Source organism: Diachasmimorpha longicaudata, chromosome 4, assembly GCF_034640455.1.
Source record: "Diachasmimorpha longicaudata isolate KC_UGA_2023 chromosome 4, iyDiaLong2, whole genome shotgun sequence".
NCBI lineage: Eukaryota > Metazoa > Arthropoda > Insecta > Hymenoptera > Braconidae > Diachasmimorpha > Diachasmimorpha longicaudata.
Genome location: NC_087228.1, coordinates 10,649,052 through 10,665,009, shown reverse-complemented (window position 1 = coordinate 10,665,009; position 15,958 = coordinate 10,649,052). Strand labels below are relative to the sequence as shown.

At 38.7% G+C, this 15,958-nt stretch overlaps 2 protein-coding genes across 6 annotated transcripts; one reads left to right on the top strand and one right to left on the bottom strand.

The window, feature by feature from the left end:
* Positions 1–125: 125 nt before the first annotated feature.
* On the top strand, positions 126–15,928 carry LOC135161439 (apoptosis-resistant E3 ubiquitin protein ligase 1). Of its 5 annotated transcripts, none has more exons than XM_064119007.1 (9): positions 126–299; positions 500–689; positions 10,810–10,966; positions 11,144–11,349; positions 11,458–11,657; positions 11,747–12,544; positions 12,790–13,737; positions 13,917–14,179; positions 14,294–15,928. In XM_064119007.1, the coding sequence occupies exons 2-9, from the start codon at positions 515–517 to the stop codon at positions 14,394–14,396; spliced, it is 2,850 nt and encodes a 949-aa protein (XP_063975077.1). In that variant the 5' UTR covers positions 126–299; positions 500–514; the 3' UTR covers positions 14,397–15,928. The 5 variants fall into 5 exon arrangements, with proteins under 5 accessions (XP_063975077.1, XP_063975076.1, XP_063975079.1 ...); XM_064119006.1 differs by having other exon boundaries at positions 127–299; positions 11,747–12,559; XM_064119009.1 differs by lacking the exons at positions 126–299; positions 500–689 and adding exons at positions 2,884–3,586; positions 7,211–7,336 and having other exon boundaries at positions 11,747–12,559.
* LOC135161448 (chondroadherin-like) lies at positions 7,978–10,687 on the bottom strand. Its single transcript, XM_064119025.1, has 3 exons — positions 10,428–10,687; positions 9,198–9,679; positions 7,978–8,695 (listed from the first exon to the last, which is right to left on the bottom strand). Exons 1-3 carry the CDS (start codon positions 10,516–10,518, stop codon positions 8,348–8,350), a joined length of 921 nt encoding a protein of 306 aa, XP_063975095.1. The 5' UTR covers positions 10,519–10,687; the 3' UTR covers positions 7,978–8,347.
* Positions 15,929–15,958: the final 30 nt, after the last annotated feature.

Sequence of the window (15,958 nt, the reverse complement as noted above, 5' to 3'; positions counted from 1 at the left end):
TATTTATTTTTCTAATGAAATTTGGAACCGCCGCCAGAGTCGACGGTGGCGTGCCCCAGCGGGGGCTTGTTCGCCTAACTTCCGACATTTCAGCTTCACCCCACGAATCCCCTCCACCCTAGTGACGTCTTCCTGCTCCCACAATCACCTGCGACTTTTTACCGCTATGCAAAACCGGGTTTTGTTGAATGTAAAGTGTATTATCATTCGTATTATCAGGCTATGCAGTTGAAATAAGTCAAATCAAAGCTACGATAACTCCAAATTATCCCAGTCTTCCGTAAACTACCAAAAATGTGGTAAGAATCAACATGTCTGTTATATGTACCTGTGCATTATTTGTTTACAAACACACTGGGGATAACCTCGAAATACTTGACATTTGGAACTCAGATAAATGACAAACAATAGGAACCCAAGAATCACTGATCAGTGAATGAAGACCTGGAGTTAATGAACGATTTCAACCTAGTGATGAATTATTAAAATACCATTCTAGATATAAATCTATGCAATGGCAAGATGGTCGACAGTACTCTCAGGGGTATTTCTGGCCCTGTCCATGGTTTTATCCCTTGGAAAATTGTTAATGCTCGCTGCTAATGGCAAGAATGGAGAACTCACAGAGGCTGATCAGTGGCTCGCCGAGATTGGCCTGTCTCAATATATTCCACTGTTCCAGAAAATGGGTGAGTAATGACAAATTATCAGATTTTATCTGGCCATTATATGCGTACAATAACGAAATTCCAAGATTCAGTTCGTCTTGCGTTTCTGTCTGAATGATTGATACGATATTCATGTAGATGAGGATGTCGTAAAAAAAATTATGACCACGGGATAGAGTCATCCGCTGGCATTTATGCACTCACATACGTTGGCCGTGCTCCAGCTTTTATTTCACAGGCCATAAACCTAACTGTCTATAAAGTGCCATCAATTACGACTGGATAGCGTGAATGTATATACTTTTTAAGGGTCCATCGGTATTTGGATCTTCGTTGAATGACAGACATTTCTTTCTAACTTCGAAAGGGACTAATCGACGATACTTTATATAAATGAGCTTGTTCTCCCCCCCCCCATCCTGTCCTAAATTAATTGGATCCTGTCGTCAAATTGGGCGAAATCAATAGCTATCACATTTAATGAAATTCATCTGCAATAAAATTAATTACATTTGCATGCGAAGTATTGACGAATGCAGGAAAGCTAAGTAATTGGTTGAGGAATATGAATTGAATTTTTTTTTCGATGGCAGAATTTTTCGCAACTCCGGTGAATTTCATTTCTTCTCCTGGTAACGAATTCGGTAATTACTTTATTAAATATTAACGCTAATAATTGACGATAATTCATATAAATGAACTTGGCCTCTTCTAAATTAATTAAAATACGCTGGAAAATTGTGTGGAACCGATGGCTCGTCTATCGATGGGTAATCGATGGTATTTAATGAAATTCATCAATCAAATTCTTCACATTTAAACGCAAAGTACTGACGAACATCTGGACGCCAGATAAATTGATTCATGAATATGAATACGTGATATGGTTTGTTTGAGAATTTTTTTGCAACTCCACTGAATTTCATTTGTCCCCTCGATTTACATGATATTAAAAAAATCGAGTTAAAGGATAAAAGATATAGTGGCAATAAAATTTTGCGCTTGCGCGACAGCACCAATATCCGGATGTCGTTATTGGCTGGATGTGTACAGCACCCCTTCCTCGTTTTTCCGATGTCCACTTTGCATTTTGCAACTGGAATTCGATTGCTAAAATTATTCATGGGAATATTCAGTGTTATTTTATGCCTATTCAATGAATAATTTTGTGCGGTGCATGTTCGGAAAGCGTTAGAGGATCGAATGATGCTTCAGACAATACGAACCATGGACCGATCAAGGTGCCTACTGAGGGCCTATGTAGATGACCCCTCGAAGTCCGAACAGTCTAAACACGATGATCACTCATTCAACTTTCATCCTGCCCTCGTGTTTCCTCAGGGTGAAAGTGCTGAAGACAATAAAGACAGCAATTCCCTCTTCATCCTTTTCGGTCCTGTTAATTCGCACCAAGTGGCCTCTTTGTTTTGCTAAAAAGAGAAGACTCCTATTAAGGTGTACTACAACTTTATCCATCGATGAAAGTCCACTGGAGAAAAAATTATTTTATCCAAGAATATTGTCTTGAGAGATAATAGAAAAAACTATCCCGTCAGTTTCGTGCTCATCTCCTCTCCGTGAATCGATTGCATTCACTTGACAATTACGCGTAATTAAGCCGCGTCTCAACTACCTTGCTCCCCATAGCAGATTGATTTACACTGGCTATAACACGAGGAGTGCCCCATAAATAGAAGCCCTGGATAAGACCCCAATGCGTGCAAAGCAACATTGAATCAATACCGCGATTATAATCAGAATTAACAATTTTCCTGTACTCATGAAACAAGTACATAAAATGTTGCCATAGCAACATAAACAGCAGAATATTTTGGTATTTGGTGGCGATAAATTTTTGATATTAGGAAAAATTCAGGGCGAAGAAGTGGGCGAGGAAAGGAGATGAGATAAGAAATGGGAGGCTGGGGGAGGGATGTGGGCATTTCAACCCAAGTGGAACAGATACACGACACGTGAGGGCACATTTCCACGCGGAGCATCGTGTCTGCTGGCCGACTGGATGGTTGTTGATGTGGTGGTGGGTGTTATCGGGGAGAGTATACACTGTATGCAGGTGAAGAGCGCGGGGGCTGGGGGTCGTAAGGGGCTTTTGGTGGGGTTGGCAGCGGCGTTTTTGGGTGGTAGGAGGCAAGGGTTGGTCTCTCCGTGTAATCGTATTGTACGCAGTCGACTGGCGTGACTCAACACAGCCGGATCGTCGCGCATACCCTGATCCCTTATTTTTTCGAATTTTTATTCGGCCTCTGTTGACGGATTTATATTAATTTGAAAATAATTCGCTGTTCATTTATGTACCAAGAAGTTGTTCTTTATTTTATCAGGCTGAACAATTTGTCATAAATTTTTTTTGGAAACGTGGGGGGGGTGGTATAATGCAAGGGCCCAGGGGGCGAAACCGTGACTGCATGGTCAGCCACGATTTTAAGCGCTCGGTTAAAGCTCACGGAAACGTGAATATACAAACCACAACGGAACTCTGACGTAATCCTTCGGGTTTACGACATGATTATTAATGATTCTACTGCTGTAATGAATTATTAATCGTTAAATTGAAGTTCATCGGTTTTTTACTAAATTAAGATCAGGGGCCTTGCTAGATACTTTCGGAGTTTAAATATGTAAATTGTAAAATTGTAGTATAAAATTTTACGCGCGCAATGCAGTGCATGGAGACCTCGTTGTGCCTGCGGTGATTACGGTTGAGTTAATTGTCTTGGGTCGTTTCCGTTCTTCTTATATTTTTTTAAAATCATTTTTGTGAGATCGCCTTGTTTTACTGCGAAACGCTTGAATTTTTAAGGAGAATTCTGTCAACCCTCCTCTTGCTTGATTACCCGGTTTTTGCGGCCTCGTGGGGTTTGAGAGGGTAGCCTCGAGAAGTCTACTCTGTGATGAAGGTAACATCATCGTAGTATTAAATATTTTAATCAAACGAAGTAAAATATCTTCAAGATGGCAGGGTTTTACAATAATTAATTAACCATGACGTTAATTATAGCAGCAGCTAGTTCAGTTCAATGTTTTTATACGAGAGAAAGTTATTTTAAATTATTTACAAAAATGTTTTTCATTTAAAAAATGAAATCAATTATTTTCGTTCAAAGGGAATGAGAATCTCCCGATTATGGGAGTTATTTTTAACAGAAGAAATCATGCGACGTCAACATAAAAAAGTAAAGACTGCGTTGAATGCAAAAATCTCAACTCATATCATCCACTGGGTCACACTTCAGTATTTTTAGTCGGTTTCTCATTTCCTTACACAAGTAAAACGATTTTTTTAAACCAAGAAATTCTCCCTTCATCGTGAAGTGTTCATGTTCACGTCATGAATATTTCACCGAATCCGTACATGCCATGACTTACTCTACAGAATTTTGGTCTTGAGCAATCTGTCTCGACAAATAGGTTTTCTGACATGGGAACAGTTTCCTTCTCACTGTTCGAAACAAATAAAAAATTAGGTAACAAAAAAAAATCGACCAGCTGCCTTCCATACGTAAGCCAAAATTTGAAGAGTCCCTGTAAACTTTCTTTCGGTGGTTCCCCGTTTATTTGTCTCGCCCATTCCATCATTGCCCAATTTCCAAAATCCACTCAGAGATGTTAGAGATCAAGGCCTTAATATACGTCATATAGTTCTCAATCTTCGAGTTGTTGGGGTAAAGTTCGGTCGGATGATGCGATCGCGATCAAAACTTCACCGATGAAAACTTTTCGAGGTAAAGTAATGCTCTCCGGTTGTAAGTTCAACTATACATATATGCCAGTGGTTGTGTACACCCTCTCACTTCGAATCTAGCTTATTCCCCCTGCATTGCGGATATCCGTCGGGATGTTTTGCATTTAATGGACGAATACGATATATTTTATTGCCAAAATATATTTCACGTCTGTGTGACCAGTCGCAATTGGCGAATTAGTTCGCACGATTGTGTTTTTCCTTTCATTTTAACCCATTACATATCAATGGTTCAGTACTCATTTTGGCCTAATTGACCGGCACACAGGTGCGTTATTACACGTTGAGCTGATTAACATGGGGGCTGCAAGGCCAATTCGATTGATGCTCCCTTTGCGAAAATCGATCTCAACAAAAATTCAATGCACAATGGCCTAGAATTCATGGACTTCCATGGAGTTCACAGCTCTGACCTTTTCTACACAATATTTCAAAACATTTTCAATCGCCTCCTGGGGGTAATCATGTGATGAAAATGAATAAATAAAGGGGCGTTGCATGGAATTTCGATGCCTCAATATTCGCGACTTTTTTTCATTGCTGGAGTGTACGATATTAAATCGATATGTTGATTTGGAAGGAGCAGTGAACATATCGCTGGGAAATGTCTCATTTGTGTTCGCCATCAATGCATTGATGGCAGGCGCCGAAATGGCCTGACATTTTATCAAACTTTATAGGTTTATAACACATAGCAACCAAATTCCAGCTGGTTATTGCCAACTCCATTGGCGCTAGAACCCATTTCCTAACATTCTCAAAGTTCCAAATTTTTTGGATGAATGGGTACGAAAAACTACCCTCATAACCGTCGCAAATTTTTTTTTTTATTTTCAAAAATAAAAACACACTTCATTCATTGTTTTTAGTGGGGATTTTCCAATGGTTCGGGGATTTTGCCCGGGTCCGAAATTCATGCCCCCTCCCCCAAGGTTTTATTATTCAGGATCAAGGGAGGATTTATTCCTTTATTACTAAGGGCCCCTAAGCGTGCAAAATGGGGAAAAATAATCCTGGGCATTTACTTCTCGATTTTCCCCTTAAGTACATTTGTATTGGCCGCCAGGATGTGCCTGGAAGGAAACATTCAATATTACTTTAGGGCCTGGAGATTATATCACATTCGAAAATTAGACCCAGAATGATTCAGTCAGAATGCAATCATAAATTCAGATCTCGTTTGACCTAGCTACTTGATAAAATTCCCGTTGAATGCGCTGGCCATCAACTGAATGCTAGAGGAGAGGAAAATCGCTGTTATCTCGAGCGTAGCGGCACGAAACGCCGTGAATGACAGGGGATAAGGATGGAACAAAGGCCGGCACAAGGAGCACAGCCACATCAACCCCTCCACTGGCACTATTTTTTTTTTACCCTTTTATCTCAATATTTTTTATTACCTGTCACTTCTACTTGCGCTGCAGTAAAACCAATTTTATTTTCCTGGCCTTACTCATCCATTTTCAGTCTTTTATATATCCACGATAAATGCAATTTCCTCGGTCATTTCCGATTTTTCTGTTCCTTCATGAAGGCCAATAAAATTCCAAAGAGGTGGACAATGAGCCCCGGAAATTCTGGTCGTATGAATAGTGACGATTTTAATTTTTAAAAATGGAAAGACGCGTGTTGCTTCATCATTTCTCACTTTTTTTAAAAATAAAAATATCCGAAAAGTTCTCATTATCTTTTGTTCCGATCCTTTTATAACAGGATTAGACCATCATTCCGAGTCAATATTGCCCGGCCATTGTTTCAATAATTTCATTTTAAAAAATCCTCGCTCCATAATTCTATTTGATTTCCCTGCATTTCGCAGGGAGTTAGGAATTCACTGAATCCAACAGCAATTTTCTTTGTTCTCGCTCTCCGTCCCCAATCACCCATTTAATCAGATCGAATCCCGTAGAAACGTAGCCGTAAGAGAACAGATAGAAAAGTTATCGTCGAATCCATTGAGATTCGTCTGTTACCGTATTTTCCCATGCGGATGAGAACTTGAGTCTCTCTCCGCAGCAAGAAAATCCGGTAGACCACGACACTGAATTTCTCACTTTTTGTCAAGTAGTTTGAGAGTATTCAGAATCGATTTTGCTCACTGACTATTTCAAAAACCATTTGCTTATACCGAGGATGTCCTCCTCCATCCATAATCATGAATGTGTGTCAGACGTAAGCCTTTTCCGGCCTGAAATCGACTTATTCGTCTTTTATGGTACCTCCCTCCCCCTCAGTGGTCCTGATGGTGTTACCTCTGCGCCTCGTGGCACCCCTGCGGTGCCAAAAGGATCGTTAGCACGAAATAATGTCAGTAAAGGATATTCCCCACTGAGAAAGGTCAAGAGTCCATCTGAGGTCACGAGGCCTCGACATATTGTGTATGTGCACAGTTTATTTCATTGTTAATTTTTTATTCTACTCGGACCCCACATTCTTCATAAACTTTTGAGGGTATATGTGGGTCTGGCTCAAGGGTCGCCCAAGATTATGGCTCTTATCCCTCACCCCAGTCCCCAAGTTATTAGGAGACAACTCCAAAACCGGTACCCACATCTTTTTGATGATCAAAATTTTTTTTAAACATAAAAATATTTTTTAATCGTCAAAGAAATATTGACGTTTGTTCGTTGCTACCTTGAAGATAATTTTATCGTACCACTGCTATGTAATTAAATTACTTATGATGATGTTATCATTTTTCTTCAATCACCGTTGTCTGCTAAAAGATGCCTGAGTGATAAGTAAAGCGAGTAAATAACAAACGTCTCCGTAAAATTAGAAATAAATTGAGTAATGCCGGACAAAGTGAACGGTAACCGTGATGGACATCGGGACAAGGAGTTTTTTGTCGATGAAATATCATCAATTGGTATGTCACTGCGGCCGAGCGGTAGTGCATCTTCTGGTGAGTTTTTCTTCAATTTTCCATCGAAATTTTTTTACCGTTTTTCTTTTTATCGGGACAGTTTTTTGGTCGTAGTGAAGGACCCGGTGAAATCCTATTGAAGCAAAATGTTCCTATGAGAAAAATTGAAATGAAAAAAATATAGGAAATAGATAGTAGGTGGTCAGGACCTCGCCTTTGTTCGTCAATCGATAATCGATAGGCTATAAAAAATGAAAGAGATTGGCATGAAAAAATACGGAGCCTTCGTTCACTCTTATTGAGGTTTTAATAAAGCTGGGAAGTTATGAAAACATTTTGACTTGAATTTATAGTGAACTTTTTAAAATACTGTGCAAACATTAGTCACAGAGCACCTGCGAGATGCATGAACGGACAAAAAAAACTTTAGGAGTGAAAAATGCAGCAGAAGGGTGGGTTTTATTCTGTGGCTGCATAGTGGTTGTTCATTAAAAATAATGAGTAGAGCATATGTATAAATTAATGCGTCGAATGGCCCTTAGAAACCCCCGCCAAAAACGCTCATAATAATTTTGAAACCACACAATTTTTTACCTCTAAAAATATTAATAAATTAAAATTAAGTTTTCCATCGTCCGTATGGTGGGGGGGGGGGTGTTAATGATTTGTCAAATGTCACATGTAATTCAATGGTATTTTATGAAACTTGCAAAAATATTGGGATAAGTAATAAAAATACTGGAGTACATTCGTTGTAGTTACGATAAACTCTAAAATATGCGGTTTAGTCCCGAAAGAGTATTAAATTATATCCCGGGCTGAGTGGCCTGAAGTACACAACGATATCGCGTTGAAATCGACTGGATCGATAGTAGCCTTGAGCTAGGAAACACACTAACTAGTCATATATACACTTATCCGCTAGTTTCGAGCATGTACTCTTGTTCCCTGCATTCCCCAAACCCTCGAGAAACAATGTAATAATCCCTTGGTTAAGCTCAATACGCAGTAATGAATCTCTGAATCCAGGAAGATTGAAACCGTTCCATCCTAGTTATTGGCTAAGACACTTCCAACAACTCTGATCATGTTTTCGATGGCCATTCCATTTGTCAGGGATTCCCCCGGTGGTTTAAATTCACTCAACGACTTAAGAAAGCTTTTTCTCTCTGCGACACAAACATTTGTCATAGTCTGATAGTCCTCCAAGGTCGCAATAGCTTCTCGGAGCTGATTGAACATCGCCAGGACGACACATTGTCTCATTTTTTCCTCAGATTTAGCAATCACATCGTTCTCTATGGCACAGAGCCAGAGTAAACTGTCCAGCCAACTTTCCATCCCGTTTGGGCGGTCGTTCGAGTAATTTATTCCATGATCCTTCAGCCATAGGGTCAACTGAAAATAAAGAAGTCGAATGAGCACAAAAGAGCCGAGACCTTGAGAGATAAGCGGAGAAACGCGCGGGTTATTCATGCTGACGTGTCTGAAACACAGGAAGGACAATAGATTTTCTGTAATTTTCAATTTGATAATACCTGCAGGGCTTGAGGGAATATATCTTTGACACTAGCCCTGAGTATATACATTTTCGTATGATTTTAAATTTTTGAAATGTTCAAATTTTTGTGCCACGGATGGTGATGTCTTAAAACTCGTTAAGATTTGTTATTTTACGAGAAAAAGTTCGCAATCTTCGTAACTTTTCACAGATTAATAAATTTTAAGAAGTTTCCGTCCTGATTCACAAGCACAAAGCCACTATACACCCTAATTTATGAGAAGAGAATGTCAGAAAACTTTCTGTAGATTTTCTTCTTTAGTGTTTGGGGAAAAAATGTTTTGCGAGATATTCTTGGAGCGAATAAGAGTAGATTAAATTTTGAGTAATTGTGTTTACTTGTCCGCGGCAGAGCAGCGACATTGGATTCTCCAAAATTCTTATTTTTGCGAGACTTCCCAAAGGTACCAGTTCCTTCGGGTCAAGACAGTTGAGCTGATTCCCATCGAGACTTAAAAGTTGAAGGCTGGGTATTTTTGTAAAAACAGTGGCTTGCACTATTTGAATTTGGTTGTATGAGACGTCCAGTTGTTGAAGATTTGGAATATTCGTGAACCAATTACTCTGCAACTGCTTTAGTTTATTGTGAGACAGACTCAGCTTTTTCAATTTTGGAAAGTTGGAAAAGGTGAGGGGATGCACGTCGGATATCTCGCAGTTCTGGAGGTTCAGTACAATCAGAGTACCTCGGTGCTTCATAAATGAGTTTGCTGAAATATATTTCATGTTTGAGTTTAACATCGTTATCGCAGAGAGTACTGCCTGCTCGTTGGAAACATCTGCTATAGTGCCGTTGGAACATTTCAGCCAGTAACCAGGCTCTGAAAGATTAAGTTTAATAACAGTTGAAAGGGGGCAGATTAAATTAAAAGATTATATTTATTGGTTGAAGAAAAATCACAAAAAAAAAGATCAAGGCGAATTTAGTTAATCAGAAGCAATTAAAGAGATAAGATGAGATACGAGATACGATACTCCTTATAATATTTTCAAATATCAATTTATTGACTGACATTCGCGACTTGGTGTGAACTACACTTCAGACAGATTATGTTGATACCCCGGAAGGAAATCAACTGTAGATAGAGAAAAAGTCAATTCAAATTTACTGAAAAAATCATGTCAACAGTGGTGACTCCCGAAGCGTCAACAATTTTATCGATCGTTTGGAACTGATCTTATTACAATTTATGGTATTGGCTTTTCAATGCTCCGTATGCTGTCGAAATCTCATTGAAATTCGATCTGAATTGAATTTTTTTCATCATAAAGTTGCCGACATCGGGGCTTCAAAGGTGAGAAAATGCTGAAACCCCTTCACCGAGAATACTGTGAATTATCTATAAAATCTAAAGTTGTTGAAAAGCGAGAAATCTCACGGATAAAGAGTTAAACTTTTATTCACTGTAAGAGCCAACGATTCCCGGGTTTTCCACCGTTATGAATAGCCCTTACATGAGATATTTTTGCGCCCCAATTTCCCTTAATTAATCATCTCATTCTCTCCCCGAGTGTATTTGTCTTCTCGGTGTATTAATTAACCTTATTTTAATTAAAAAGAATAATTACCAGATTCATACTGAGATTTGGAACATGTAGCGTATACGATTTCCGTGCACTTTAGCACGCAGAAAAGCCCCAGCAGCCAGACACTCGACATCGCTGTAGAATAAATACTGGGAGCTGATGAAAAATAATGTAAAGATATTTCACAGGATGCTGTTGACTAAAACGGAAACTCATGGAGATAAATCCCTACCAACGAAGGCCATATAAAGAAATGCCTAGAAATACGGTCCTTATCAGTGACGGAAAAACGGAGACTTCCTAGTTGACCCATTTTTTTTTTCTCTTCATAATATTTTTTTTCTAAAAATTTTTAATCTTCTACAAAAATGTGCAGATGTGAAATCCGATGCTTAAAGTATTTTATGTGCTTTCTGGGAAAAAGGTATTTCGAGTCTCGCGAGTTGCGGTGAAGTTAATGCACTGCCGGAATTACCGCCTCAGGATGAGGAACGCCTACAGCGGGCTGCAAGGATGCTGCAGCAACGATTGGTTCTTCGACAGTGGCTAAGTGATCATGGTCTCAGCTCTCATTATCAAAAGTAAGGCCAGCACGATTTAAAACGATTATTTTCTAGCTCATCGTCCAACAATTTATTTTTTCACTCTAACCACCGATAAACATTGATCATTTTTTTTATTTAATTTCTTACAATAGATTCAAATATTTTCCAAATGACAGAATTGGATAATTAACTGATGATGCATTGTCCTCGAAGGTTAATGCAGATGGAGGTGTTATCGCTGGAGGACGTGTACTGGGTAGAGGATAATGAGGCACGTACAGCCCTTGGGAAAGATCTTCCCAAGTGGATACAGGCGCGACAGTCCCTTCCGACGTCGAAGGATGATCTTGAGGGGCTTAAAGCGGATCTATGGAGTTCTGTGGTTAAGAACAGTCAACACCAAGATGCCTGGACGTGGGGTGAGTCTTGAATAATGCAATTTCAAATATTATAAGAACGAATAACAACGAGGGATCGCCACAAAACATGAAAAACGGGTGATTGAGAAGTTTTTTGTGGTTTTTCAGGTGGAATGCTGGTGGTTTCAGTGTCTGTCGCTGGGCTCGTCACCCTGGCGGCTATGACACAACCCGCTCTAGCCCCAGAAGCAAAACACTCACTACTGCAGTATGTCACTGGCAAATATCTTCTGCCAAGCAACTGTCGTGTTCACTTTGAGTGGGATGAACCTCAGCTTGTTGGAGAGACTATGACATTTACCGTTAAAGTATGTAATTATCCTTCACTGAACTGTCATCAAAATCAACTTGATGATTGCAGAATCTCCTTAATCAAATAAAAATCAATGTCTTGCAGTTTTACCAACGGAACGGTCAGCCCTATCCAATCTGTGACAAAGACAATCTATTAGTGGATGTATCAGAGGGTACAAGGAGGGTAGCAACCGTGATAGATCTAGGTGGTACTGATCCATTAGCAGCTAATACAGCAGTTGTTAAATTTACTGTTCGCCATGCCGGGCAATATCGTATAGCAGTACTCATTGGCTCGTGCCATGTCCATGGCAGCCCTTTCCTCAAGAGTTTTTTTCCCGGTCCACCCGATCCCAACAAAACTGTCTTTGTAAGGCAGAGCTCGACGGTTGTATGCACAGCTGGAATTGCTCACTCGATGACAATAGAGCCAAGGGACGAGTACGACAATTTGTGTATTTTTGGACCTGACGATCAGCCAACAGATGGATACAATGTTAATATTACTCAAATTGGATGCTCCGAAAGAGGTCAATCAGCAATATGCAACATTCATCTTGAATACGATGAGCCAAATCAACGAATAAGATTAAAAGTTGGGTTCCCAAATGGGGGCTGTTACCATGCAACAGTCAGTTTATCTGGACTGCAACTTCACAATGGCGACTTCGATATTATTGTACTGGAGAGTTTTGTAGCACGGATGGTACATAACAACGTTGCGTCAAAGGATCCGGACATATGCTATGCTGCCAAACTCCTGGGGATACAGGGGGAAAGATTCTCCAAGCCTAAAAAAGTCTTCTGTTTCATATCCCCGAAGCAATTGACTATCAAAGAGTATCTCCTCAAATTCATTCCAAAACGCCTCGTCACATTTAGATTATGCCCTTCGACTAAGGTAAAATTTTCAAGGGTGCGTAATTTTTTATTTTTATTTATCTTTTATTTATTTCCATGTTTTGATTAGTCGAATTTATCGGATTGGGAGTGAAGGAGCATGAGCAAAGGAAAAGGGGCTATTTTTTGGAAACTTATTTTCAGTTTTGATTATGAGCTGTCAAAAGTATTTAGTCAATTAAAAAAAATTAGAATCACAGTAGAGATTCTTCACTTTACAAAAAAAAATATTTCTATCAATTTCAGTTTCATTTCGTCAGTGTGCATAATGAATATGAAGGCTACGATTCATTTTCCATCGACGACGGGTGTCAGCCACCAGTCGAATTGATCTCCCACTATCGTAATGTAATTGCAGCAACATTCACTCTATTTCTACTAAAAAATATCGGTGGCAGTGAGACATTCGCCGATAAACAGAATTTCTTTTATCACGAAGTTAGAAAACACCATCAGAAACATTACCACGAGAAATTGACAATGAAAGTCCAGCGTGAAAAGCTCCTGGAGTCATCGATGAAGGCAACTAAGGGCTTCTCAGTTAGTGACTGGTGCAGAAACTTTGAGATCACCTTTCAAGGAGAGCAGGGAGTTGACTGGGGTGGGGTCAGACGCGAGTGGTTTGAATTAATCTGCGCATCATTGTTTGATCCTGGCAATGGTCTATTTGCATCGTTTGGCGAATCTCAACAGGCGCTTGTACATCCGAACAATAAAAGACCATCGCAACTTAAGCTTAAGCATTACGAATTCGCTGGTCGAATTGTTGGAAAATGTCTCTATGAATCCGCACTAGGAGGATCATATCGGCAATTAGTCAGAGCAAGATTTACACGTTCATTTTTAGCACAAATTATCGGTCTTAGGGTACACTACAAGTACTTTGAACAGGACGACCCTGATTTATATCTGAGTAAAGTTAAGTACATACTTGAAAATGATGTTGAAGAGATGGAACTTAACTTTGTGGAGGAGGAGTACGACAAAGATGGTCAATTACTTAATAATGCTGAGTTAATTCCTGGAGGGAGTAAAATACGCGTTACTAAGGACACTAAGTTACGTTATTTGGATGCACTTGCTCAACATCGACTTGCTAGCTCTATCCGGAATGAGGTCGATGCATTTTTACGGGGATTGAATGAACTTATTCCAGATAATTTGCTTGGAATTTTTGACGAGAATGAACTTGAGGTAAACAACAACAAAAAAATTGATAAAATTATTTACATGGGGGGTACTATATAGTGGAAGATATCCTTTGATTCTTTAATAAATACTTTCATTACTAATAATCCCCTCAATTAGAAAAATATTTGCACAATGACTAAGGAATAAAAGACGAACTCAATTGTTGCCTCCTCTCTTTTCAGCTTTTGCTCTGTGGCACTGGAGAATACAGTGTTTCAGATCTTCGTGCCCACCACATAGTTAATGGTAGCTCACCCGAATTTCTTCGTGTACTCGATTGGTTCTGGACAGCAGTGAGTAACTTCACTCAAGAGGAAATGGCACGACTGCTCCAATTTACAACTGGCTGCTCTCAACTACCACCTGGTGGTTTCCAGCAATTAAGTCCACGCTTTCAAATCACAGCAGCTCCAACTTTTGCCAATTTACCAACGGCCCACACCTGGTATGTACTCGCGAAGAAGTTTAGAAATTTTTTTTCTCATTTTTATTGCTTTGTTTCTTTCAATCATTGGAGAACACGATAGAATTCAATTAATCGTGGAATTCTGGTTTACAGCTTCAATCAATTATGCCTACCCGACTACGAGTGTTACGACCACTTCGAGAAAGCTCTGCTACTTGCTATCAGCGAGGGCACTGAAGGCTTCGGCATGATTTAAGAGATTAAATGAATCTAGTCTAATTATTAGTTTATTTGAGAGAACAATTTTACTGAGATACTTAATTTATTTGGGAAAAAAGAACACTAGTCAAATACAAAATGTTTCAGAATCCATAGATGCATTGCCAGAAAAGAGAAGCTTACGATTGTATTGTGAGAGTATTCAGATCAATAATTTCAATCGTCTTGAAAGGCTAGACTTTTTTCGAACGACAAATGCAAGTAATGACTACATGTTTTGATTTTAGAAATTCATAACTGTGAATTTTTGCCATCAACATCTTACTGAGTATGTAAATAGACAGAGGTGAGTGAAAAACGACGATTTTTAATCGAAATATTGTCGGAAGAGGAACATTCTGTGAAAGAGATAAATGGACTGTTTCTGTTTCTCTTGGAATCTCACTACTTCCATGAATTTTCATGAAGTAATTGAATCTGATTCGTGAATTTATCATTTCCTATCATTCCACTATCGAAACTATCATTCGAAAATTTGTTGAAATGCAAAATAAGAATTTTCAGAGACCCATTACAATAGCATCCCTATTTCTACGCTTTTGTGACTGGGCAGTGATGTAAGGAACTTATTTAAAATTATTACAATGCGTCATGATTTTCCAACGGCGTAAAAATACTGTTCTCGCATTTTTTACGCTTCAGTGATTATTCGCTTGAAACGAAAGGAATAATTAGGAAAATATGAGGTTCTCCGAGTTAAATGAGTCAATGGCTTACTTTTTGAATTTTTATTTCTCAATTTTTTCATGCGTTTAGCTCTTCTTTCGATTCTTATTTATGACGCGTTAAATTATCTCATTTCCACAGAGCAGAGAGATAGTCGTTAACTCATTTGACATGGCATACTTCATGAATCTATAATCGATGAAAATTGGAAAATCATTATTCTGTAGATTAGGAATGATACGTTAGGATGAACTTGAAAAATCTCTGTTATGTAAAATTATTTCGAAAGTATAGTCTCTGATATACGATCTAATGAACTGATGCGTAGAAATAGTTGTGAATTTTTACTCATTTTTAAGCGTAAGACGCCAACAGCTGATGGTATCTTGAATGTAGTCGTGAAACGTGTTAAATGCCAATGTAAACAAACAAACTCCGTTATCTCGTGTAGTCTGGATTGATTAGAATGAATTAAAAATTACGTTTTCTGCAGATCGAGAGACTGTTAGAGATAATTATTGGAATGTATTATAACTGATATTGTGACACTAAGTGATCTGATAGGCGGATAATTTTTTAATTTAGCTGTAGAAATTGATAGAGATGTTTTGAAATGATTATCATGAACTCGTCAATTCCACGCACATTATTGTGCTAATGTTGTTCAAACTTATTGGTTTCAGAAAGTCATGGTTTCAAAGTTATGTATACGAGTTTTATCACTGACTTTTTTCCCATTTTTGAATTTTTTATCAATTTCTCTTGGAAAATTTTTAGAGGAATTTCTCTAGATTAAAGACAATAGAAAAATTGCAAATCTATTTCAACTTTACCTCAAATCACCATTTCATTACTGATTTATTTAAAAACGAA

What these genes read in the sequence shown, in the direction of transcription:
- LOC135161439 (XM_064119006.1), top strand. Translation starts at nt 515, where the DNA reads ATGGCAAGATGGTCGACAGTACTCTCAGGGGTATTTCTGGCCCTGTCC. An exon ending in CTCAGCTCTCATTATCAAAA is followed by an intron (nt 10,967 to 11,143) that starts GTAAGGCCAGCA and finishes TTGTCCTCGAAG; the next exon opens with GTTAATGCAGATGGAGGTGT. An exon ending in CTATGACATTTACCGTTAAA is followed by an intron (nt 11,658 to 11,746) that starts GTATGTAATTAT and finishes AATGTCTTGCAG; the next exon opens with TTTTACCAACGGAACGGTCA.
- LOC135161448 (XM_064119025.1), bottom strand. Translation starts at nt 10,518, where the DNA reads ATGTCGAGTGTCTGGCTGCTGGGGCTTTTCTGCGTGCTAAAGTGCACG. An exon ending in CAAATCTCAGTATGAATCTG is followed by an intron (nt 9,680 to 10,427) that starts GTAATTATTCTT and finishes TTAATCTTTCAG; the next exon opens with AGCCTGGTTACTGGCTGAAA. An exon ending in CGCTGCTCTGCCGCGGACAA is followed by an intron (nt 8,696 to 9,197) that starts GTAAACACAATT and finishes CTTTATTTTCAG; the next exon opens with TTGACCCTATGGCTGAAGGA.